Genomic DNA, 27,074 nt, shown 5'->3' on the forward strand with positions numbered 1-27,074 from the left:
CATGTGAAGCTTGCTTCACTTACTGCTTACGAGTAAAGGAGAAAATGCCTGTACTTCTTCTAAATTCAAAAGTTGGAATTCAGAGTTTGCTGTGTCTTTCAGAGCATGTGTTGAATTTGTGGCACAAAGACCTCTGGTTTCTCTGCTTGGAGATCACCGTCCTCATTTCACTTTCCATAACAGGTGGAATATTACTTTCTTTATTTTAAGCCAAGTTCAGTGTTGTATATCAAATTCCTTCATATTGCGGGCTTAAGCAGCCAGCTGGTGTCAGACCCATGCGGTGACATTCTCCTTTGCTTTTGTGAAAATTCATTATATTGTAGTAAGGCAGAGGAAGCTGAAGTTGAAAGTAAGTGGGATGCTGCCAGAAAAAAAACCCCAAAAAACCCTATTGATGAGGACAAAACTAAGTAACTGTTTAGGTGTGTGTTCAGTCTTTTGATGGGTTGATGGTGGTGTATCTCTGTATAACTAACTGAAACATAACGGACTGTCGTGGTTTAACCCCAGACCACAACTAAGCCCCACACACTTGCTCACTCCCCTCTGGTTGGGATGGAGGAGAGAATCAGAACAGTAAAAGTTAAAAAATTCATGGATTGAGATAAAGACAGTTCAGTAGGTAAAGCAAAAGCCATGCACACAAGCAAAGCAAAACAAGGAATTCATTCCCTACTTCCCATCAGCAGGCAGGTGTTCAGCCATCTCCAGGAAAGCAGGGCTCCATCACGCATAACGGTGACTTGGGAAGACAAACACCATCACTCCGAACGTCTCCCCCCTTCCTTCTTCTTCCCCCAGCTTTATATTCTGAGCATGACATCATATGGTATGGCATATCCCTTTCACCATTTGGGGTCAGCTGTCCCGGCTGTGTCCCCTCCCAACTCCTTGTGCACCCCCAGCCTACTCACTGGTGGGGTGGGGTGAGGAGCAGAAAAGGCCTTGGCTCTGTGTCAGCACTGCTCAGCAGGAACGAAAACATCCCTGTGTTATCAACACTGTTCTCAGCACAAATCCAAAACACAGGCCCATACCAGCTGCTATGAAGAAAATTAACTCTATCCCAGCCAAAACTAGCATGCAGACTTTCTCTAAAATTTATCTAACTGATAATTTCCTACGGTGGTTTGAATGATTTTTGCCTCCCTTTGTCTCTCCGTGATCTTTCCCTCCATTCAGTAAGGAAGCGTGCTCTCTTGGAAGAAGTGACAGCATGTAAAAATAGCACTGCCTTATTCTGCAGATCTGCTTGCTGTGGGGTTTCAGTTAGATCTGCTGACTTGGATTTTTAAAAAAAATAATCTTTTCTTCTGCTTTTTGCACCTGCTTGTCCTGGTGGTGCTTGATTTTGTGCTTCGGAGGCAGCAGCCATTTGGTTGCAGCTGAAATCCTTGCTGGATTTGGATCAGCAGCGCAGGTGTTGGGAGACATGAAAGCTTTTGACTTTTAGGACTAGAGGTGTTTGCAAGGCCGATAGTTAAACGCAAAGAGGAGATATACCTGAAGGCTTTTCACAGCCTCCATGGAAGTTGCCAGTTCAAAATAAGCAGTGCGTGTCCTGCCGAGTGTGTGGTGGAATTGCACTTGGTGTTCCAAGCCATTTGCTGTAAGTGTATTATCCCTCCCCTCATTGAATATTGCTGGCATCTAATCAGATTACATTGCAGTTCATAGCTGTGCCCAGACAAAATAAAGAGCTGTACTTTAGAAGAACATAAGGATCTTGAGTTACTGCCGCCTTCACACATCAGGCTGACATTAAGTGTTCATTTAGAGCCAGATTCATGAAGGTGTGGAGATCAATGAGTCTGGCTATCTAAATAGGTCTGAACCAGATCTCTGTCTTCTCACCATCTGGAGCATGCAGTAGAGCGTGGTTCTCGGTGCAGTGAGTATCCCTGGCTGATGGAGCCAGCCTTTAGATACCTGTCGGCTGGCAGCTCAGCTCTGGGATGCTGCACAGGTGATGTCTTACTGTGAAATAGCACGCAGGCTTGGCCTCATGTTCTTCAGCAGCTTCAGGAATGCCCTTTTCATTACAGAGAGTCCTTTTCATTAGTGTGCTCCTTTTTTTTTTGGAGAGCGAGCTTGATGACTCACATCGCCTGCTTTCTTAAGCTGTTAGTGGGTAGCATTTGGATCTGCTCAGATTAAGACCGTTAGGTTTATTTAGGTATCCATAGAATGATTTCGGAAATAGGTTTGACTATAAATTTGAAAAGAGATGGGGAAAAGTTATGGACAGTATTAATGGACACAGCTTCATTGTGAGTACAGATGTTTAGCAGACTCTGTATGTTTTCATTAATGAAATTATTTGTATTCCAAAGAATAAAATGTAAATAACGGCCCTGGGAAAATACAAGTGTGGTATTTGTTCTTCTAAGCAAATCTGTTTCTAATGATGCTTTATTTTTGTGGCATTAAAACCTTGATGCAGAACTCTGGGTTCATAAAAATGAGCAACAAGCACCTGCGAGGAGGGATGGATATTAATTCTTGAAAGAAGTCTCCAGAAGCAAAGCACTGCTGTCTGTGGTGGCAACACCGTTGATGAAAGGGAGAGGAGGAGGGATGAAGCCAGCTTGCACTCCTGACACAAACATGCTCGAACTTGAGACTTTTGTTACTGGGAAACACTTCTGCCTGGACTTCTGCTGCTCTCTAACAGGATGTCATGGTTCAGTGATGCATTTTGTGTCTGTTACAAGTTTGTCAATCAATGACAGATGACTTAATTTCTCCAAAATTGAATCGATGCGTTCTACGATAACTTACCTTAAACCTTCCCAAAGCGTTTTCAGCCGTCCATGTATGTGACATCCTCTTTAAAAGCAGAGGGCCACAGGTGAGCTTTTCAGCATGCCCTGAAGGCTGACTAAACCCAAACTGTCCAAAGACCGTAGCAGGGCTGGTTCGTGACCGTATTTAATGTCGGACGGACTGTATAGTGACCTCTGTGTGCATGGGTGAAATTCTGACCCTGCTTGTTTAATGGCAACACTCGTGTTGACTCCCATGGGATGAGGATTTTGCCCAGTGCTTTGCTAGAAGAGTGCTAGGGTAAGCAAAAATGCTGCTGAGCAGAGGAATAAGCTACATCAGAAGAAGTCATAAGCACTTTCTTGCATGTTCTTTTACATACCGACTGGAACATGGTCGTAGTCTGGTTTAAGGACTTCCTAAAGCTGGCGGTTGCCAGGGCAAGCTGTGGACTAGGGATGGCCCAGGTTTCCTGTTCCTTGTGCTTCTTTACTGCTTTAACTAGCTGCCTCAGCCACGCTTCCCCCAAAATCTTCTTCCTCCTTTAAAATCAATGCAAATGCAATTTGAGATCCTGCTAGTCTCATCCATGAACAAATGCTAGTTTCTTCTGCAAAAGAGAAAATAAACCTTCTGCCGCATTTTCTTCTCAGGATCGTCTGGACTGCATGGGGCTCTAGCAAATGTAACAACTTCATATCAGTTGTTTAAATATGTTTTCCAAGTAATTTGCCAAAAAGGGCACTCGGCTGAACATTGCAAGCAAGCTGTTCCTTTGCAATGACAACCGCAGAGATGCGGTACGTGACAATGGCCTGCCAGAGTTGTTTTATTAAATTTGGTTAATCTAAAATCCTTAGGTTAGTTTGACCTTGAATCTGCATTTGTTGATCCAGTCTTCTCTGCAAGTTGTCTAAATTAAAACTTTTTTTTAATTTAAATACTTCAGGAAATGGTTTGCTGGTTTTGAGCAGCAACTTTCAGAGACTTTGCCAAGCGCTGCTCAGAAAGGCTCATAGTAGCTGTAGGAATAAGACTGTCCTGTTTTCTTTTCCTGGCTGGTAGATGCTGAACAACATCCCTCTGTTGTCTGCAGTTCTTGAGTTGTTTTGCCAACTTACAAGCCTTACCTGGAGGCCGTTGACACCCTGAAACATGAATTGATCCCAGAGCTCCACTTTCAGGCTTCTGTCCCAGTGCTGGTCACTTTTTGGCAAAAGCTCTCCTTTTTTCCCTGCATGCTGTAACACCCTGACGCTGATCCCATCATCTTTGAGTTTCACGGAGGCATCCGCATAAACAGTTTTGCAAGAGCAAGGTCCATGCCCCACGTAATCAGTGATGGAAACTGCTTGCTCTTCTAACAGCATGAGTTTGGATAAAGGTTGAGTAATGACCATTAACTTAAAATGTCCTACTGTTAGTCATCCTGTCATAGCCTCCGTGTTCAGAGTGGTATTTAATAATCTAGCCTCTGTTCCACTCCTGCTTTAATCTTTGCTTGAAAATGGAAGCCTCTTCTGATAACTTTGAAATTACAAAAGTATTACACCCATTTTTCATCATTCTCTCCCTTTTGGAAAAGAGGGAAGTAGCTGGCACATTTGGACTCTGCCCTTGAAGATAAAGATGAGCTCGTTAATAAGTTGGAGGCTTAAAGGCACTTCCTGACAGGCAGTCGTCTTCTGAGCCTTTGGGGCTGCTCAACAGTGAAGCTAGAGGAGGAAGATAAGAGGTTGATTGTAGTGGGTTATTTGGAGTATACAGAGGCCATGCAGTTGTACAGCTGCACATTTCATCAAATAATCATTTCCTTGATACATGATCATTATTAAATACAAACATAATGACTCCAATAAAACAATTGAGTCTCTTTCCTACAATCTCTCCCTGTTGTCTCTCTGCAATGTTGAATGACGAGCAAGCATCGAAAGAAAATAATTTATGCCTTTATAGTGGATGCATTGTAGTGTCGTGGTCCACGGGCTTTCTTTTAATTATCTTACATGAAAAAGGTTTTTGGTCTTTTACAGGCTTAGGCAGAAACAGGAGAAGCAGGGAAGGTGAGAGCGAAAGCACATTTTGCCTTGCAGAGTTGCCTTTTACTTATGAGAAATAAGGCTGATGTTATCACCCACTTTCTAATCAAATTTGACAGGAGCATTTTGTTAAGCCACTTTCTCTGAGTGGGAATTCTGATGAATACAGCTCTCATCTCCGATTTCGAAGTATTACTTTACACTGTTCCCAAGCATTGTTTGCCTTAATGGATGAATTATTGTAGATGTCAGAGAAGCAGATAATTCACAGCCTCATTTTATAAATTGAGAGCCCAAGGCACAGCAGTTTAACTTGCATAGCTGCAGAGACCAGGTCACCCACCCAACATAGTCTTGGTTTGATGAAAAGTTTGCTAATGTGGCCTCAGTATTTTCTCTTCAGGAAATTATCGCTCCTGGAGAATGTCATGACGTTTTGCCAGGGACCTGCTTGTAGGTGAAGTGGAGACAGGCAGTGCGTTCGCCATACTCTTGACGCACGTCTGTTCCAGATGCTTTTTTTGCCACTAAGTCTGAGTGTTGATAGCAGTGAAAAAGGAGTTATCTCCACTTGGTCTTCTGCCCGCCTGGCTCATGGCTCTGTCCTTGATTAAGTGGGCAATTGGTCACTTACAGACCTGGTCATTTTGAAAAGATAAACAGTAAATTAATTTGGAGGCTGAGCAGGTTTTGTATGACTGTGGCATAGCCCAGTGCAATAAACTTCGTACCGGATTTTGAATACTCGGCTGCATTGCCAATACCAGGACTTGCACACACATTAACATTGCTTGTAAGGTCCACCTCTGTTTACAGAGTGTGCATGTAGGCTACCTGCTCCTTCTGTGAGCAAACTACTACTGTAACATCGAATGATAATTTTATATAAAGCATGTGTTACTCTTGTTCACTAAGGCTGTCTGGCTGAGACTGGGTAAAAGAAGCAAATCCGAACTACCGTCCCTTGTTATGTTTGGACATTCTCAAACCACTGCAGTGGTACAAAATGGTTCCCTTCTTGCCAGCATGTGTAGCCAACTGATCCCAGCCCTTTGGAAACAGGAGCATCAGTGCAGTTCTGCTGGTGGGAACCAGCACTTGCAGAAACCCGTTGGCAGTTGAGATAAAGCCTTTGCACCACACATGTTCCTGGAAGTACTGCTGAATGCATTGGTCATGGCCATGGTGCTCCAGCTTAATAAATCAAGGGATGGTGAGAGGCCTGTATTTCAATTTTTTTGCCTTCTCAGGAAGCATTTTGATACTTCACAGATAACATAGTTGGAAACAGGGAGGTAAATCTCTGTTTAACTCCAGTGCTGTTGGAGTACTTAATACATTGAGGAGGAGCGGTGGGATTCCAGTGTGGGAGGAGATGGACTGGGTTTTAACAAGGGATTGCTGAGGCACCCCCAAAATGCAAATTGTTTAGGCATAACCAAGATGGTGATCCTTTCTGAAATGCTGCTGCTGTTTCGGCATCCAGAAACTCTGCAGAGGTGTATCCGTACCTCCGTGGGCCGTCTCACTTGGGTAGGTATGTAGGGATGCTTGGACACAGTTCCTGCCTCTGCAAATCGAGTGAGTGCCAAAATTAAAAAGGCACTTGTCTCTCTCAAAGGTTCTCTTTCCTACACTTAGTTAGACACCAGTACCATTGGCTTTTAGAGGGGAATTGGAAATGCACAGTCGACTTTATTGTAGCGGCATGCGTTGAACGAAGACCAGTTGCCCTTTGGTGGGGCAGAACCTGCTGGCACGCACCAGCTTTTAAGTGGTGCTCTTGGTGCACGGCACTTCCGTTAGCTGCCGGGCGCGTGGTGAGGTGGCAGCAGGCTGCGAAAGGAGAAGGCTTGTAGGAATAAAAACAAAGCTCACTCCTGTCTGTGTCCAACAGCATTATAAGCATTGTGGCAAGAAGCTGTGGGGAACTCTTTAATGGTCCCATAGCAAGAGGAGCAGAGAGGGTGGCTGGGAAGATCGTATAGGGGACGTGCGTAGTAAGCATTATGTTGATATTTTGCGGTACTGTGGAAATCTCATTTCCAAGGGAGTTAAACTTGGTTTATTCTGAATTCAGTTTATTGCAAACTCAGTTTATTTATCAATAAACTCTGTTTATTGATTCTAGCAAGTTATTTTGCAAAGGAACAGGAATCCTTTCTTGTCGTAGCCATTTGGAGTGATCGTGTTCCCCAGTGCTTCATTTTTAGGCAGGTTCAGTTTATAATTGAAGTGCTCTTTGGGAGAGGTTTTCAGGGAGGGTTGAGCAGCACCTTTCTGAGCAAACTGTTGGCAACAGCTGCTACTTCAGGAGTTCAGATCCCGCACTGGCCCTCGCCAGCACTGACTCCTGCACGCTCGGCACGGGATGTTAAAACGGAGCCTCACCAGCCCCGACCCTCTCCCCGCAGTTCTCCCCGGGTCTGCGCTGACTGATCGGTGCACTGGCTCAACCCCTCCCAAACTTTCCAGCAGTACCCCTCATTCCCCTTCCCGAGCAGGCTCCTAAACACCTTTTTTCCAGAAGGGACATTAAAAACTTCTCAAAAATGTTTCTTTTCCTTTTCCTTTGCTTTGTTGGGGTAGTCTTTATTCGCAGAATGAAACTAACACCTCATACTTCCATGCTCTTGTAAACACTTATGGATAACATGAAGTTTAAAAAGGTGGGAATAACCAGTAACCTCCTTCATTCCAACCAGTTAGTCTTGGTTTTTTTCCATGGAATAACCTTTTTATTCCAGGCTTTATTTGTTTTGCTGTGTTTTTTTTTAAACAAGCACAACTACCAATGTATAGACCTAACTTTGTATAGCTCTTTTGCTGACCTTGCCCATCCATCTGTACCATCTGTTGAGGGAATATAGTTTACTTTGGTTATTGGGGTTTCAGTTAAAATTTTGTTACCTTGCAATTTAATATTAATAGTAACTGACCCTTGTTTCCTAGTCTCCAAAACACATGGTGCCTTATTTCCTATTTATTGTTCTGAAACAACTCTTCCTTTTTTCATATAGTGGGCTTAGGAAAGCAGTGTCACTTAACCATTGACAGTCCGTAACATTCCAGTATTTCAGGGAGTTTTCAACCTGAAAAGCTGCCTTTTGCTTAAGCTCAATTGGGAATTGTGCTGGTGATGGCTGTGGAAGTTTTTGGTTCATTTCTCCACCTCTGCCATTGGAATTGTGTCGCATTAAGCTCTGAGTTACTTTTATTTGGCAGTGGCTCCAAAGAAAAATGTTCTTTTTTGGGACAGAGATACACTTTGTGTTGTGGACATTGTCCTCTTTATCCAGTTGCTGTCTCTCGGTTACATCTTCCCCCATCTTCTGTGTTTCTTTTCGAGTTACCAGAGTCTATCACAGCTTGTGCAAGTGCGGCATCGCCAGAAGCGATGGGTCCGGATCCAGGCTGGAGTCCGTATGCTTTTCCCAGCCACCCGTACGCAGTGAGGCTACAGCTCTTCAGTGTTACCAAATAATATTATTTCAAAAGCTCCTTATAAAAACATGAGTAATTGGGCAAGTGACAAAGGACGTTCTGTTTATCTTTTTGAACAATGGAAAATACCAAATAGCCACAATTTGTTCCAGTTATTTAGAGTCTTTGTTCCAGAGCCATTTCGTGGGCACAGGATTTAATTCTGCAAGAATGCAGGAAGATGGTGACTTGCTTTTGTGCTTAAAAAATAAATAAAATGATAAACATTTTCAAATTTCTTTACTAGGATAATATTTTTTCTTGCGCAATACCATTTTAAAAGCCTAAGGAAGATATTTTACTTTATATTACAAGTCTGAGGTTACTTTAATAATCGAACGAGACTTTTAAATGGATGCTGATATCTTCACCAGTCCAGAGAATACTACAGTTTGGAACAGCTTTGTACAGAGGTTGATGATTGTATCCTGAGAATAGTAGATTTGGTTTGCAAATAGGGACTAAGTCATTATCAAAACTAATGCTAACCAAAATAAATTTACACTGAAATTTAATAGGCTGATCAAAGTAGGCAATGCTGATTAAAGTGGAAAATGGAGGAATGTGTGTTTTTAAGAGGGAAAACTTCGGAGGCGAAACACTTGCAAAAAATTATTCTTGTCATGCAGTTGTCAAAAACTGAGATGAGGGTATAGAGCAAATAGTGCCACCTTCTGGGAATGTAATGAAAATATATGTGTATCTGAGATGGTAGGTGAGTGTGGTACACTCACTGATGGTATGTGTCAGTGGTGGATGAGGCAATACGTAGGATTAGTTACATGTTCTGGAGGAGCACAATCCTTTTGAGGCATTGGGTCTAAAGAATCTAGAGATGGGAAAATTGGATCGAATCCAAACTGTGGGAATAAACTGTCTGTAGATGGCCACTCGCTTGCCAGCTTTGCTTGTCTTTTGACATCTCAAACCCTTTAACTCTTCTGCCAAGGAGTTTGGCCTCATGTCACATAAAGCTGCTGGGAAGAACTGTGCTTTAATGATGTTTAATTGCTCAGTTCTGGTCTCTGGATGAACAAGAATTAATCTCTTCCTGAGGTGGTAGATATCCCTGAGGTCTGCCCGGTTAATAGTCTGGTTGATTCTACAGTTAGTATGAATCTGTTTTACAGTTGCTCTGGAAGACTTGACACCTGCCTTCTGGTTGACATGCCTCCACCACAGGCAGGAATCTCATCAGGGGTCTCACCTGCCTTGTGTTTTGTTTTTCAGGTGGTACCCGAGAGATTGGGTCTGCTCTCACCAGGATGTGTATGAGGCACAGAAGTATAGAGTCCAAACTCCGGCAGTTCTCAAGGTGAGTAGCTCTGTACCTGGCCTGGAGCTCAAGGTTTGTCTTTTGTTTACTACTGGGGAACACCTAAAGCTGTTCACCGGCATTGACTTTCCAGCTGATCTCTGACCCTGTCACAGAGAACAGCAGTTGTTTTCTCCCCTGCAGCACAATAGGTGTTGTGAACATACAGGATTTCACTGCGTGTTCTGGGGAATGTGCTTGTCACCTCAAATCTAAACCTAAATACTGCAAATTCTCGCTGTTGGTTCCTGTTGCTTGGTGCTGAGCAGGCGGCTGCTGATGTGACCGACCTGTCTTTGTTTCAGGACTTTAGGCTTTGTCACTAAGTTTTAAAGCAGCAACAAGTGTTGTGCTGCTTCCTCAGCTTACTGGAGAGTCCAAATAGCTTGCGGCCAAGAGAGAAACTTTCAGCAAACCAGTATGGAAAAGGCAAATTCTCTCATCCCCTTTTTGCAGTTAGACTTGACAGGTAATGGGAGAGGATTAAGTCGTGTGTAAGCTGGGCTATACATAAACAACCTACTTCTGTAGTAAGTAGTAGTTTGCACGTGTGCCTTTTTTAACCAGACTTGAAAGTTCTACTTGACCTGAGGTAAACCAAAATGATGCTTCACCATTTGCTTGATGACCTGGGATGTTTTTTTGCCTTTTAAAATAAATATATTTTTGAAATTGGCTGTGAGGAGACAACTTTAGTCTCTAGTTACCACAGAGTTAGCGGTTTAAATGATTCAATCCCAATCTCATTAATTAGTGGAGCATTACTAGTGCTGTATCATGGACTCCACTGGTGAGAGGTGAGGCCTGTTGGTGGGCAGGATGTTGTTCACTTGTACAGCTGCTCTGTCTTCTTGTGCATATACATGTGTTATTTAAGTTTGTAATCTTCATGGCTGCATGAACGTTTCCGGTCTCCAGAGTATCCATTTAAACTGCTCTTTGTGTGACAGATGAGTAGGATCTAACTGTTTACGTTGGCCCTGTTTCGGGTCACTCCTCTGGTTTACGCTCTGTTCCTCACTGTCCTGAACTTCTGCACAGTAATTCTGGTCATCTTGTGATGTGGATTTTTTTTTTTTGATCCAGTCCTTTCTTTTGCTTTCTCCAGCGTGAACATTTTTATGCTCTGATATTTACATTGTGACACTGGTAGCTGTCGCAGCAAAAAGTAAAAATACTCCAATATTGACCTTGGCTCTCTATATAAGAATAGGGGCATCTGCAGGATTTGATTGCTCTTTGTGTTTTTTCAACAAAATTAGTGCTTTAATTGACTGTCTGATAAACCCACTTCAAGAACAGATGGAAGAGTGGAAGAAAGTGGCCAATCAACTGGATAAAGACCATGCAAAAGGTAGTTACAGAGGAAGAATTCTTTAATAGGAGTAAGATTGTTATACCAGCTTTTCTTCCTCTTTTCATGTTTGTACTGGGGAACTGAATGATGCGCTTAAATATGTATAGCAATTTTTATCTTCTAAAACACTCCCCTCCCAAAGTGCCTAACAAATTTTTAACCTTTGCATATACATTTTGAAGGTTTAGTTTGCAGGACCCCAAGGGATGGGTTGTTTTTCTAGACTGGTAAGCGGTGACTGGTTTTAACTCTGTTAGCCCACTGTATGATCACTGTATGATCTCCAGTAGCGCTGAGGATTGGGGATGCTGCAACTATCACTGCAAACCCCCAGGGTGCAGTTAAAAGCTAACTAAGATCATGTTATGTCTCAGCCGTAGCGTCCTCCAGAGAATGCACAGCCCTGTAAAACATTCAGCATCGTTATTTTATATCTGATGCCATACAGAAATGTGCACCTGGGGAACCGGAAAGCTGTGTCATTGGACACGGGATGCTCCGAGCTGCATTGCTGATGACTGCTCTAGGGGCTTTCCTGGGGGAATGAGCAGGAGGCAGCAAAGTCTTGCACTGCAAGAGCATTTTGGTAGATGCCTTTGGCTTTGCCATCTTGTACTGGGGACGATGGCCCTCTGGCACAGGTGCTGAAAGCAGGTTACAGTTCACCACTGACTTGAAAACTGAAGATTTTTGGTTTGTCTGAAACAGTATTACCATAATTTATTTTGGGGAGGGTGAGAACTGATGGAAAGGAGCATTCTTGGCCTCCGAAAGAGGATTTGCTTCTTGCCTCACTATTACTGTGATCAAATAGAAGCAGCTAAATCGGCAGCTCTTGAAAAAATTTCCACCTTGTGGTCTGGAGAGTGTTACGCAGGTGGTGAGCAGGAAGGAGGAATCACCTGGGTTCCTGCAGGTAGCGATGACCCTGTCCAAAGTGGCAGTGAGATTCACGGTTTAGGGAGCAGACTTGGGTGTGGAGGGTGCAGTTGGCCAGCCACCAGCTTGCTTCTGTTTTTTTCTATCTATAGAAGAGTAGTAACATTGATCTCTCTGTTAAAGTATATATATGTGTCTATATATGCATGCATGCCTTTTATCTTTTGGGGTTTTTTAAAGTGTCGGTTTTCATATCTGGTACCTTTAGTGTGCCTGGACTAGAGGTGGAATATTTTGTTCTGGGATTTTAATTCTCCCAGGATTTGCAGCTCATCTGAAAATGAGGACAACTGCAGTGTGCTCCGCTTCATCAGAAAGAGCTGGCAATGTGACACTTCCTTGGGCAGTTTTAGCACTCTCTCCCTCTGCCTGACTCTCATGCTGGAGAGGGATCACAGGATATTCTCTGCCTTGCCATTTCTGGATACTTGTTTTTGAACACAGATGTTTCGAGAAACCTGTCATCTCTGTTTTCCATTCCTGAGAGTGGATGAGTCTCTGAAATGAAAAGTGCTCTAATTTTGTACTGTGCTCTCAATTGTTATTTTTGTAAAGGCTTTGTTTATTTGGGAAAGATTTTGGTATGTGAATGTGCTCACACCCTAAAATGTTATATTAAGCCAAAGGTACAGGCACGACAAAATGCAAGTTCTAAGCTACTTTAATGAATAGTAGCTGTCCTCTTAAAATGTGTAGTCTAATGTCTTTAAACATAGCCTTTTCTGTGAAAAACATCCATTTTAACATCGAATATGGTGATAACAGAGACTGTGTGTTTTTTTAGAATACAAAAAAGCCCGCCAAGAGATAAAAAAGAAATCATCTGACACACTGAAGCTACAGAAGAAAGCAAAGAAAGGTAACTTGGTCCATACTTGTGCTGTTAAAAACCTTTTGTGCTCTGCTCATTGACAAAGATTGAACAGCGATAGGACTTTCTATTGTAATAAGTCAGTCCCCTGTAATGTATTCCTGGTACGTACTTGAACACCAGGGTACAATTACTATGTGTCATTTAAATCATATTCTGAAGCTGCTGTCTAATGTTCTTATACAAAAGCCTTAAAACTGTTTGTACAGAGTCAATCATGTTTTAAAATAGAGCGCTTGCTGCTAACTTATTCCTGTGAGGAATGTTGACACTGTAACATGACTTGTGCAGATACCTGTAAAATTTTGTAGAATCTTTTGGAATAATATAAAAAAATCCATTATGTAAATGTTCTGTACCTATTAACATTTCTCACTGTTCTCCCTTTCTACCACTTTCTTTTTTTTCTTTTTTTCTTTTTCTTTTTTTTTTCCTTTTTTTTCTTTTTTTTTCTTTTTTTTTTTAAGCAGCCTGTAATCTCCTAAACCTTACATTATTCCCAGAGTGTGAGAAGGTGGCATGGGTTGTTGTCAGGGGGAGGGCACTTGGCAACCATAGAAAACTAAAGATGAGTAAGAAAAGAAAGGGAGTTCTCTACAAAGGCAATCTGTCTCTTTTAGCAGCTGCATCGCGTGCTCCTCTTGCTCTCCCACCAACATATTGTCACAGAAGTTTCATCATCATGTTAATGGAAACGTGCATCACTGATAGCTGCAGCATTGCCATCACTAAGGGTTTTACTCGGCCAAGTGCAAACCCCACCAAGCTTTGGAAAAATGATACAGAGCTTGTACAGAAGCAGACTTTCCAGTTCCCTTTCCTGGCACTGGGCTCTTCCCAGCCGGGGAGGAAGTGTGCTTTGAGCAGCTCTCAGCCTGCAGGTTACAACTTGTGCTTTCCCTCCTGCCTAAAAACTATCAGTCCAGGGACAAGCGAAATAAATGCTGGGGTGGGGAGTTTCTTCAACTTTCTAAATTGTGTAAGTGCTATCCAGAACAGGTGAGCTGTCTCTAACTGTCCTTCCTAATAGGTGAGTCAATAATTATGCTGGTAGAAAGCCACATGACTGGAAAACTGCTCCTGAGATTTAGCTGATTTGAGATGCGGGATGAGGGAGGGAGAGATGGAAGGCAGCAAGGGGGAGCTTAGCTCAGTAGGCTCTGTGTGTGTGTGTCTGTCTATCTGTCTGTCTGTAGAAAAGTTGAGTGGTTTAAATCAGCATGGTCATCTTTAGGGGGACACAATTCTTTGTGATACGATTTTATTTTGGGGTGATGCATAAACATGTTTCTCATTCTGTGTGATGAATTGTCTGACTTCAGACCAACAGCTTTAGAGAGTCTGTGACTTTCCCTCCATTTCTTTTCCTTTCTCCCTCCCTTTTCTAGTCTTGTCACTTCTTGTCCCTTTGTGATACAAACAACCCCTCAATGCATGCTAGGTGAGAGCTGAGAAAAACATGTCCATGATCTGGGAAGAAGGAACCATTTTTTGAACCTGTTTCTATGAACTGACAGCTATCTGGCTCCATCTCCCTTTTATCGTGCTTCTTCTGAGTATTGAATAAATCAATCTGCAATCTTGGAGGAGGAGACAAGCATTTTCTGTACAGTGGGAAGAGGAGAGAGAAGCACTTAAAGCCTTCTGGAAAAAAAAACCCACTGTTCTCATACTGCAGATGCCACGTAGGTGTCTGTCAGTAGTGGTTAAAGCAAGTGGACTTTCTCCTTGGATTTTCTGGGTTCATATCTCCCTCCCCAAATATGCGCCATGTCTAGCGACGAGAGTCAGCACGCTGGTGTCTTGTCCTCCTTCAGGATTAAATACCTTTGAGTGGGGGAGTGGAATAGGCCTCATTTTGCTATCATTTTTATAGCAGCCATACTATGATTGAAGTATTTTTTCTTTTTTTTTTTTATAATGTCATTCCCTTGCTTAATTTTGCTGTTATGACATGCTTTTGGAGTTGTTAATGAACTTGCTGTCTTTCCGTGCTGTCCCCCTTGGAACTGCTGTCACACACGTGGTGTTTGAGTCCAGAGCACAAACCCAATGGGACTGGGGTGGGGTTACAGCTGTCGCAGAGAGACACATACGGGGAATGTAGAAGCAATGGAGACCCCCAGGTAGCCAGTACAGGGGAAAGAAGGAGCTGCAGTCTTTCTGAGGAGCTGAGAGTTGTTCTCATGACCCCTGGGGAGGAGAGGTGCAGTGAGGTGTTGAGGCTCATGGTGCTGTGAGAATGAATGCCCAAAGCTGCTGGTCCTGTAGGTTCCCAGCACTGATGGGCAGGAGGTGGGAGGAAGTTCACCCTGTCTTCTTGCAAGTTATCTACACATAAATACATAAGAAAAAAAGTAGCAGATGCTTTTTCCACTCTTTGCCTTTTTGATCCTTACCGTGAAGGAATAAAGCAGTGGTCTGAGTGCAATGTCAAATGTTGTTATGAAAACTTTTTTGTATGTACCCACCCTGACAGATCTGTTCAATGTGCTCTGTGATGAAGAGTATGTTGCTCTTGCTGTCACTGAGGGATTAAAAAAAATCAAGAAGAGGTTTATTTATAAAATGATAAAGCTGCAGAAGTTATTCTGCTTTAGGTCACAAATGAGGTTTGAACTATGGGCAGGGAAACTCTTGGGTGAAACTGTCCTGGCAGGCATGTGGCTGAGCGCATGAATGTCTTACTGTGTCTTCAACTCTCCTGTTTCCCTGTTGCTCATACTTACTTTTTTTGTGCTGTTCTTCCTTAAGCAGGACCTGCCCGTTTGATTTTTCTGTAAAGTTACTGACTCACCTATGGGAACTCTAAAAACAACCAATTCATTCCCTCCCTAGTGCTTGTAAGAATATTTTTGAACTAACCTTATGATCGTCTGTGGGCAAGTGAGATGTTTGCCGAATTCTGGATTCGCTTAAATACTCTGCATGCTACTAAAAACATCCTTCAGGCTTTTTCTGCTGTGACTGGATGGGAAAGTGGTTTTCTTCTGCTTTGGGTGGCTTCAGATCTAGGAACTCAAATACAACCCTCTACTTTTCTCATTCACATCACGGCAGTGATGTCCCCTCTCCCTGCCGCGTCACGGTGCAGAGGATCCTTCTCGTAGCTGACGGCTGCAGCATGCATAGCAGCTCTTTGCTCCTTGCCTGCATCTCAAGGACATTTGGGAGAGAGGGCCATGGGCTGCGTGGCTTGTCCTGGCAGGAGCGCTACACGTTGGGCACCCCAACTTAATGCTAAGAGGCTGAATACTTTGGGGTTTGCCTGTTCTCTGGCTTGTGCATGCTCTGTTTGTTCTGGTTCCATGCAGCCAAGTTTAAAGTTCAGGCTGGGCATTTAAGATTATCTATTAGAAATTAAGTTTGCAGAGTAGGTGTGTTAAAAGGTGTTTCCAAAGCTTGAAGTGATAGGGAGAACACCAAGCTTTCCAAACAAAAAAAAAAAAAGTGTTAGGGGTCCTTTTTGGAAGTTTGCTAGAGTATATCTGGTAAAATGACAAGTCTGTGTGTAAATGAAGTTCTTGAATTTCAAAAGACCTTACAGGGATCATTTTCATTCTTTTTGTTGTCTTTGACTATTAAAAAAAATTCATATGAAATCTAAATATATGTAGTCTAAACAGGATCCTGGTGAACCTCCCAGATCCATGCAGTCCCTGGGGGTGTCCTGTCCTCCCAGGTGCATCTTTTCCTTACTGCCTTGTCCCCAAGGGGAGCACACCTGTAGGGCACGTTGCCCACCCCAGCGTTGAAACTTAGCTCTCGTCTGAGGAGATGAAGCTACGTAGGGCGTGGAACTGCATACATCTTCTAAATTGCTCGTTGTTTTCAGACAAATATTGGACATCAGAAGTCAGCCCAGCTAATCTGAGTCAGCAGAATAATTATGCATATATTTAAAATAAATTTGATGTTTAGGTTTCTGCTGAGTCAGGGCCTCATAAGTGGATCCATAGCTGCTAGAAGCTGTTCAGGCTATATTGAATTTAGAGGAGAGACAGCAGCTGTGGCTCTGCATGTAACCATTTTGTAAGGTTAACAAAATGCACCATTCTTAGTTTAAAAAAAAACAATCAAGTGACTAACTTAAAATATAGCTGAATGTATATGTAAACTCTGGAGTGCATGTTGGCTTTATTCTCTGCATTTCAGCTTGGCTGTTAATGGTTGCTAGACAGGTTTCCCTTCTGCCTATAACTTGATTTGTAGGTTTCATTTTCAGGTTCTTCACGTGGCACTATGTGCAGGCTTTGAGGAAGATGTTTAAATCCAAGGGAATTTATGGAAAGGAATTATATGTATCACTCCAAATAAAATACCAAGGTTAATATAACACATGTTAATGTGAAAACCTGAGTTTTATCTCTAAGCCATTCGTAGAAGTTTCTGCAGAGTGCCAGCAACATTCAGTACAACATTTCATCTTGTGTCCCATCAGCGTTGAGTATCCGAACTCACAACCTGCACTTTTGAGTACGCAGCAGGTTTGGAAAGTACTCTTACTTTTAATGAAGTTGAGAGAGTACAACATGATTATTAACTTACTGAAATACTGCCAGAAGTGCTCTTCCTTCCCCTCCTCCCAGTTAGCAAAGATGACCTGTTTGTGTTTTAGAGCCTTTGCAGCTGTTTTTGTGTTACTCCGGTCTCTGAAACTGTAATATCGTTATACTCCTCTCAAGGATAATTGCGCAAACCCTGTGCCTCTTAACTGAAAAACAAGAAGCTCTTCAACGTAATTACAACCGAGGAACATCTCAGTTCTTAACGTAAATGCTGACCTTCTCATTCAAGTACTTTGCTCTCTTTCTATACTTGGCACTTGCCCTGTCTGAAGTGACGGGCTGGGGAGGGAGGACCCCTGGCCAGACGCTGCCTCTGCTAGGAGGTGGCCTTATTCCTCTAAATTGATCAAGTGTGGCGTGATGGCTGAAGTGAGAGCCGGGACTCGCTGTGGAGTCAGTATGATACAACTCAGGAGGAGGGAAGCTAATGAACAAATTATCCTTATCTGTTGCAGGGAGAAAATCCTGTGTGGATGAGGCCATGGTGCCTGCGGGGGTTTTTTGGTGGTTTTTTCTTTTTTTTTTCCCCCCCCGCAAGCTTACAATGTAAGCTCCACCTTATAAAAATTCAATGAAGACCTGTTGCAAAGTCAGTAATCGGAGATAGTTCTTTGATTTATTTTCATTTCTTGAGTTGAATCAGTCTTGATAGTTCCCCTCTTTTTGACAGCAAGCCAGGTTTATTGCAAAACTTTATATATCACGTTTTTTAATTAAAATACACATATCATGGTTAATCTTTTTGATGTTCTTCCACATTGCATCAGCAATTAGTTTTTCATTTAATTAACAATCTATTAATGTAATTGCAGTAGAGAACATCAAAAAGCGCTGTGGTTACTAATGCAGCACCCGCCTGGAGTTTTGCAAGTTGGAGTTCCCTCTTCCCTGCGAGGGGATGAGCTTTGTGCCACTTCGTCAGCTTGACCAGAGTTTGACAGTTGTCTCTGTTGTGCACTTTCTCCGAAGCATGGGTTAACATGTCCTCACCTAGGAATCTGCAAGCTAAACAAAGTCCCTAAATTGGTTTAAGTCTCTTAAAATAAAATTGTATGGTAAATAACCGGGAGTTTAATTTGCAACAGCTCATCAGGAAGCAAAGCTAATGCATTTGTCTTTATCAGCAACAGAAGAAGTCAAAATCGTCTAGTCCAAACTGCTCGATCTCTTGTCTCGGCGCTGATGATAATGTCTAAACTTTAGGAATGCTGGAATACCAGTTTGACTTTTTTTATTTTCCTTTCTGTGTCAATTTTGTGTCCTGCAATTTCTCACCATGCGCACCTGCCTGACAGCTGAGGCTCTGGGTAAGTCTGTGCCATGCTGTAACCCTGGTGGCTGGTTTATTGTAGCCCTTGCTGTGGCCTCTTTATGGTGTCTGGTCTCCACTAACTGCCTAGACTTTAATTTCGAATGAAACTAAAATATCGCCTAATCTTAATGAACACACCATCTTTTGATTTATTTTCTTCTGGTATCTAATTGGAACACTGTAAAAGAAGAAAATCAGTATTGTAGATAAACCTCTGGTTTATTTTAGAAAGGGTTTCACGTGAACTGATAAATCATGTCACAGTTGGGAGAGAAGTTAAATGGAATAGACACGTCATGAAGGTGATGTTCAAATCATTGTGTATCTTATTGTTAATATGACTTTTAAAGTCTAGAGCTTAAAATCCTTAGTGTTGTTCTTTGTAAACCTGTGATCCAAGTCCCCCTTTTTTCTGAAAATCGCATGCACCTTTCTTAATCGATAGATTAAGATAGATAAGAAATCAGTATATTGAACTTCATGCTCGGGAAGGGGTGGAAATCAGCATCACAATTGTCTCCTCTTCTGCTGCCTGATCACATCTCAAATCTGTTTAAATTGGGGGTTCAGTTGTATTGCAAATTGAAAATAGCTGCCTCGAGATCTTCTTGCGAGTGAAATGCAGTGTTTCTGAATTTGAGAGAAATAATCATACCTCCACTTGTAGGTGTAATGATGTAGGTGTTGCCCTTTGGAGAAGCCCGGATTGATCAGATCGGGAGACTTAACGGAGGCGCCTCAGCTGGGCTCCTGGAGCTGGGCGCTGCAGTGCATGCTGCTTGTCCCCTCTTGTGAAAGCACACTTTGTGTTTTTCCTGGTTTTCTAATTCAGTCTGGAAGTTTCCTTTGGTAACGTGGAACTTTACTTTTAAGGGATAACTTAGCATTTTTGAATGTTAGCAGCTGATTCAGATATCCAGTAGTCACCGGAAAGACTCAGATTTGCCAAAGAGGTCTGAAGTTAACCCCAGCAATGAGGTTTTCCACTTTTCCGTAAATGGAGGCAGAATTCTTCTGTTCTCAGCCTAGTTTATTAGTTTATTTGTTGGCTTGACAGTGCAGAACTTAAAGGGGGCTGTTCATCCTGGAAGATGAAGCAGGTGGATGAAGCTCTTGTGAAGAAAGTGATGAGGGAATTAATGACTTGGAGCCTGCTTTGGTTGTATGGGTAGAGGTGTGCTCAGCATTGTCTCATACAGCGTAAATTCTGTCACTCTGTAAGGTGTCCATGGAGAATATTCGAGTTCTGTGCAGACACCTGAGAAGAGTGTGAGGGAGCACTCTTTAAGTGAGAATGTGGAAAATAATAATTTCACCAATATCTGCTGCATTACTTTGTCAGTAACAGCATTAACTTTAGCAGTCAGACTTGCTCTGAGAGCATCATTCTCCTTTGCTGGTGCTGACAGCTTTGTTAGTTTAAGTTGTCTTATAAAATACAGGCATGAAATTGGGTTGAAAGTCGGATTTACCTTCATTTTTTCTTCTCCTTAATATGTTTCCTTTACTAAAGTTCTTTTCGAACAATGATTATTTAAGAAGCTGCATGAGGCTTTCAGCAGGGATTCACACAGAACACTGTAAATCTGAGCTTTTAACGCATGTTGGTCCTGTAAAGCTCTTGCATGTCATGGTAATGATGTGAAGCACCTGCACTGAAGGTAACGTATTAAGACTGTCCTTGGAGTAGCGATGGATTCATGTTAATATCGCTGAGAAGCAGTTCGGCTCTCTGCAGTTCATTAGCCGTTACTTGTCTGTGTCAAGCCACAAGTCCCCAGGCTGTTGGAGCATGGTGCTGTTGGAGAAGTCAGTCCACAACTTCTGGTCCTGCATTTCTGCTCCTCTCTGCAACACCAAAGCTCCACTTTAAGAAAGGGTGTATTTGAATTTCTCCTCAGTTTTCAGATTCTTGACTTGTTCTTCCAAGTGCAACTGGACATGCTCTGCAGAACCATCCCTACATCCTGTTCATGTCTGGCTGGTTGCAGACCAGAGACCTGTGACTACATTTGATGTTTTTGACTATTTCTAATACTGACTGCTTTGGTGGGTCATCCAAATGTGTCCGCAGCTGGGGTAGGAGTGTCCTTCCAGGTGCACTTTTATAGCTAGTCCATGATGAGACTGTTCTGGAACTGTTTTCTGTCATTATGATAGTTGTGTTGGTTTGGAAAGGTTTTTGAACCTAAAGGCCAGGACAGAATAATCAATTGCTGGTGTTCCTTATGAAAGTGTGCCTCACGTCCACAGCAAAAGTAGCGCAGTCAGTTGTCAGGGATGCCATAGACAAGTGGCCTTCCCCCCGTAATTCAAAGGGAAAAGAACTGCATTGCTCTCCAGTGGTTGATGTTCTCTTCTGAGATAAGTAGTGGACTCAAATGTTTGAGTGCAGGAGCAAGGTGGATGAGGAGCAGAGGTGACGGGCAGTTGGCCCTCACATCCTCAGAGTCCTCTGGGTGCAGGAGTGCTGTCAAGGGGCTGTGCTCTGCTCTGCTTAGCGAAGGAAACTGCTTACATTGGGCAGAGATCTCATTCCTCAAATTCCCAAGCTGTCTGAGTGCCATGGGAGGTAGCTGGCGATTCAGGGAGTGGGAAGAGTTATATCTGGTTTCAAAAGACTTGCTAGATTGATGTCTGCATTATGGAGCTTTCAAAGGACGTTAATAAAGCTTTCCTGCTCCAAAAAGATGAGTTGCAAGGAGGCATCAGAAGGGAGCTGTATTCATGCCATGTAAACATCTGACTTCAGTGCCTCATTAAATGATTCACCTGAGCTTGTTTCCTCTCTGAATTATACCCCAGACAGCTTGTGTGTTTTCACTGACTACATAGGTGCCCGAGAGCCATAGCATAAAAACGGGTCCGTGAAAGTAGCGGTGAGAAGATGGTATGTCTGTTCATGTCCTGACTCACTTAAAGGAATAAAATGGAAACTTTGTAGAGATAAAGAGGATGTCGGAGAGCAGTGCAGTTTTACACGTGCTTTTGCCAAAGAGTTAAAACATTATCTTGAGCTGTTACCAAAGAGCTTGAACATTATCCTCAACTTTGTTGAATTGAGTGAGTTACACAGGTGTAAATGAGGTCTATTTTTGCCCTATCTTTTGGGTGCTCTTGTTGCTGTGGTCCAAGATGCGGTGCTCTGTGAGTTCTCTGTAAATTACCAAATCCACAATAATTGAACCCTCTTTATCAATGGAGTCCCTTTACTTTCAGAGCGTGTCTTCTCACTGCATAGGCGAATGCATTTAACAAGGATTTACTGCATTAAGTGCATGATCATATGGTGGAACAGCTGAACGTTTACAGCAGTTCTCCAGAGCTGAACTAATGAGTGTGTGATTTAGTTCGCAACTAATATATTTTGCATTTGGTACATCCATGGTAGTGAGTCGGTATCTAGGTTTAAACAACAGGAATTTATTTCACCTGTTGTAATTTCCAGGCAGCTCTCAAAATCAGGGGTCTGAGCAATAATGCAAGTCTTCTTAGTTTCATAAGGAATTTGAAAGAACAACTCCACAGAATTACAAAACGTTTAATTGCTGCATCTGATTGCAAAGAAGAGTATGGGGAAGGGCCTGGAATGTACAGAATGGTCTTCAGGCAGAAGAACCCAGTTTGTCTCCTAAGGATGACAGGCGAGAAGGCATAGGACCTTCGGGGAGTTATCCAAAACTCTTCTATAACTAGTTGCTGGCAGATGCTGATTTTGAAAGAGGAAGCAGATGACTGCAACTTCAGTCTTTTTTTTAAAGGCACTTACTTCCAAAACCATTTTATGACCATATTGCACCAGTCAGCCTGATCTAGAGGATCAGACAGCGGGTGTTGCTGCTGGCAGTTCGGTACCCAGGTAACCGTGGCGGTGGCCGAGCTGGTGTTGCACTGCATGTGGTTCTTGGAGGATGCATCTCAGAACTCTGCCTGTGGGTATCTGTGCAGTTTTATCTGGACTACCTCTAACTCTGTAGAGAGGACATTTGGATGTATCCAGTCCGTAATGCCACTAAGCCAATGTGGTTCTCTTTGCTTCCCCCCCTGCTCTCTTTCCTGTGGTTCTGGCTGTGTATTAGTGCAGGGGAGCTGGTGACTTCACCTCGCTCTGGAGTATTGAAGAAATACGTATGATAATAAGGGAACGGTTTTCCTTTGTAACTCTGACCTTGAGTCATCTACATTGTGTACTACACACCTCAAGAGAGTTTTTGCTTCCTCTTCCTCATAGCTTTGAATCCTCCACGCAGAAAGGTTATTGTCCATAAAAATTTATTTTGGGTAGCTGCTTGTAACTCACCCACCATGTTTCAACGTTGTCATCCTGGTGTTTAGCAACAGTGGCATGGGTATGGACCTGGCAGACTTAATTTGTATGTGGTGGTGTTTCTGGGAGGTTGCAGACAAATTTGTGTAACTGAAGTTCTTCAAAATATTTAGAGGTGTAAGCTGCATGAAAACAGCTTGCAACTGCAACAGTGTTGACTCAGCAATACTATGGCTAAGCAGCAGCTCTTCATTCCTAGAGGAATGAAATCTTGGCACGATGTGGAGTAAACATTTGGTGCAGGATTAGGTACTTAACTGTCACAGAAACTTTTGGTATTGAGTTGACTATAATTAACACAGGGAAGCTTTTTGATTGCAAAACATTAGATTCGTTTTTGGGGGTTTTTTTCCCATAGTCAAATACTGGACATTAATATGTATTTCAGATGTTGATAGGTTCGGGGGGTTTGGACTTTGGAACAAAGCTGTTTTATCAGCTGCTTGTTTAAAGTACTGGAATCGATTGGTCTAGTGATGTCCCTAAGATCATCTCAGTAGGAGATTGTTTCACTCATTTAGTGACTCTACAGAGTTGTCATTAGGACCTTGCTAAGCTCAGAAGTAGTAAGGAAGAGGAGTGTACCTGGGGTTAGTGATTAATACCCTCCCAATTAGTAAGATGTTGGTTTTCAGCAAGGATGATGTGAAGGGGTTTTACAGCTAACGGTTTGAGAAAGTCCTTAGGTGAAATGCTGTCTTTGACTTGTTGAAACCTTTGGAATTGAGCTGGATTTCTATTTTATGCAGAAGAAGAAAAAAAATGCTATGAAATGCTTAATTTAATGGGGCAGATACTCCTCCTAATTTGAATTAAGGGAAAATGCTGGTTGAGACTCAAATTACAAAAGCACAGTCTGGCAGCAGGGAAAGTAAGGTCTTCCTCTGTGGAGATCCACAGTTTTGACAAAATGTACTCTTGTTTGTTTCCTGCATACAGGACGGGGTGACATTCAGCCCCAGTTGGATAGTGCTTTACAAGATGTCAATGATAAGTACCTGCTGCTTGAAGAAACCGAGAAGCAAGCTGTCAGAAAAGCGCTGATTGAGGAGCGCGGTCGATTCTGTACTTTCATCTCGATGCTGCGGCCCGTCATAGTAAGAGCTCTCTGTTTTAAGTCGGTACAATTCATGGATTGGATAAGTGGCCAAAACCCTCTAAAAAGAGTAGCTTGTTATGTCTAAGGAATGAATCTCTAGAGCTATAGGAACTAGCCAAAATTCAACCTGCATCTCTGCCTAGGAAGCGGCGAGAGTTGGGCTCTTTCTTGCAGGCATTCAGAGCAATTTGGGGACCGAACGAAGACACTGAATGATTTCAGGATGACTAATGGGAAAACAATGGACACAAAGACTTAAGTGGGCTTGAGTTCCCTCTGCATACTGACCTGAGACATTGCTAATGCAGTTTTTTTCACTGCTTTTTTTCTTAACATCACATTTTAATATAAATCTTCCTCACTCCTACTCCAGTGCTAGGATTGATAAATGTTTCAAGACCTCCCCTGTGTATATAATGACATTATCTGACAGATTGCAGGCTGCTTCCATGCAGTTTTCTGGCAGCTCTTTTCCACCTACATGACAGCTTTTTCAGTTCATTGAAAAGGTTTAAGTATATTTTCATAATCTCGGGTTGTCTGAAGCCCGGCGATGAATCGTTTGTGGCTTTGTGCAAGCATGATGCATTTCTGAAGGGTCTCCAGCGTACTGGGAAAATGTTCCCATGCTTGTTTACAAAGAGCATCAGTCTCAACAGAAAACCATGGTTAGAGAATTGGGGAGGTGATGGCTGAGCAGGAGGGGGTGAATTGCAGACTCTGAGGACCTGGATGAAATTACCATGGTAGGTAAGGGATTACTATGGTAACTTACGGTGCTGAATCTTCTGAGTTAGCTGTTGATGTAGCTAGAGCCAGAATGAATCATAGATGTATTAATGGTCTATACCTGTACAGCGCCTTTATCTCAAAATTTCCAAAAACTAGCAAAAAGTACAAGTGTAACACCTGTTTAGGTTCAAGGTTAAAATCCTTAGGGCACATTAGTGAGGATACATTGAAAAATTAAATCTTTTCCAAATGCAGCAAAAATGACACTCTTTTTCTGAAGATGTCACAAAAAGAAGGCTGAGACTTACTTATTGATGAGAGAAAGGATTTCTGGGCCTCAGAACTTAAAGCAATCTTAAAGTAGTTATAAAATTCTAAATGAATATTTCCAACCCTCTTTCATAAGTAGTGATTGCTTAATGGACAAAGAAAAAGAAGCTCCACTGGGCATTCCCACAGTCATCAGTTGTATATTGTGTTATGGGTCTGATTTTTAAAACCAAGGCTGTAATTAGCCTTGCTCTTTTGTCTTTTCAGGAAGAAGAGATATCAATGCTAGGAGAAATAACCCATTTACAAACCATTTCAGATGACCTGAAAAGTCTCACCATGGATCCACACAAATTGCCATCTTCAAGTGAACAGGTTAGCTCTTGTTACCTGGAAAACATTTATTTTACTTTTTTTGTAGCTTGTACCAGTTTTCCTTTTGTGTTACGAGGAATATTCACTAGAGCATTTAGTGACTTAATGTTACGTTTTGTAGATGCTTCACTGCAGCAAGGTAATTTTTAACATAAGCAATTTAAAAAAAAATTATTTTGAAGTACCAACAGAGTGCTCCTGAAGTATTTGGCAAGACCAATGTGAAGTGGTAACAGTAACACTTTGAGATATATGAAGATGCCCAGTTTCTGCTGAGGGTACATGAAGAATGAACGTCATCCCCTCACCCTACATTTAAGCATCCCCGTCTTTATGTGGTCTCGAGATTACTGGGCTTAGGTAGCTTGATGGAGTCTAACATTTGAGCATTTTTCCATGCTGTCCTTAAAATGCATAGGAAAATGTCCATCTTTAAGGGACTCCAGATAGGACCTTTTTCTCCAACACTGCTGTGTGAACTCAGTTTTCTTCTCATCCCTTAATCACCTAGTGACCTAGAAGTGTAAAGGAGGGAAGCCCTGCTGTGGTAGAATATTGGATCTTTGATTAATTTTTTAAAATGTAACAGTTTTTCAACTCTAAGGCTATAATAGTTTTTTTAAGGGAAAAAAAAACCAAACGAAACCAGCTTACAGCATGGATAAAATAAAACTCCGGTTTACTTTTTAAAGATTTTTTCCATTCAGATCTGAACTTCCCTTCTATGATAGCAGCCCTAGTGTTGAAGTATGGTATTTCCTGGAAAGCCAAGGATGAAGCTGACTGTCCTGTGTAATACACACAGCTTAATTCTGGAAGAGAACTGAGACTGGGTCATGTGGCACTGAAAGTTTGTAGTGGTGACGAATGTTGTATGACAAGCAGATGCTTTCTGTTAATAGGGGAAAAAAAATTTTCCACGTCCTTGATGCTATTGATTATCTTTCATCAGGTAATTTTAGATTTGAAAGGTTCTGATTACAGCTGGTCTTATCAGACTCCTCCATCCTCTCCCAGTACTACCATGTCCAGAAAATCTAGTGTTTGCAGGTAAGTAGACTGGTAATATTTAATTTTAACCTGTTTGGGGGCAAAGGGAGGCAAGTTCAGACTGTGGTATGGATTTGTATGCATACTTAAATCTTAAATAACAACTCTTAATGAAATCAATCCCTCATGGTCTTTATCTGTTTAAGTGTGTGACTGGGAATATTAAAAAGGATGGGCATGACTGAACAACTTTTCAACTCAAGACAACTTGAGGATGCTTTTGATTCAGTTCTCTTGAATCCGTTTCAGATCAAAGAGCAGACTGTACTGATCTAAGCTCTGAGATTGTTCATTCATAATTTCCTTTTCTGTTTTTCATGTGATGACTTTTTAGATTATTCTAAGTAGCTGTTACTAATCAGTAAGTTAAACTGTTTGAAAAGGAAAAACATCCTTGGCAATTACCCTATCAGTCTGGTAGATGGAAATGCTTTTTTGATACAAGTTTTTTTTACTGTTTAATGCTGTATAATGCTGTCCTGAAATATGTTGAAACACTGGATTCTGTCTATGCTTTCTCTGTAAAAACTGTTTTCTCTCAAAAAACAGTTTATGAGCATGTTGCCCC

General features: G+C 42.1%; 1 protein-coding gene across 18 annotated transcripts in view; it reads left to right on the forward strand.

Annotated features, from left to right (window-relative positions):
• The window catches only part of MTSS1 (MTSS I-BAR domain containing 1), a 127,638-nt gene that overhangs the window by 82,733 nt on the left and 17,831 nt on the right, over window positions 1-27,074 (forward strand). For 10 of the 18 annotated variants that reach the window (XM_075743341.1, XM_075743345.1, XM_075743343.1 and 7 more), the window contains 6 exons: window positions 9,522-9,606; window positions 10,869-10,960; window positions 12,687-12,761; window positions 23,920-24,077; window positions 25,349-25,456; window positions 26,409-26,506. In XM_075743341.1, coding sequence (XP_075599456.1) covers window positions 9,522-9,606; window positions 10,869-10,960; window positions 12,687-12,761; window positions 23,920-24,077; window positions 25,349-25,456; window positions 26,409-26,506 — 616 coding nt within the window. Of the gene's footprint in view, window positions 1-9,521; window positions 9,607-10,868; window positions 10,961-12,686; window positions 12,777-23,919; window positions 24,078-25,348; window positions 25,457-26,408; window positions 26,507-27,074 lie in introns of all 18 variants that reach the window. The other 8 variants (XM_075743339.1, XM_075743344.1, XM_075743354.1 and 5 more) reach the window with 1 other exon arrangement.

Source organism: Balearica regulorum, chromosome 2 (assembly GCF_011004875.1).
Source record: "Balearica regulorum gibbericeps isolate bBalReg1 chromosome 2, bBalReg1.pri, whole genome shotgun sequence".
NCBI classification, from domain to species: Eukaryota; Metazoa; Chordata; class Aves; order Gruiformes; family Gruidae; genus Balearica; species Balearica regulorum.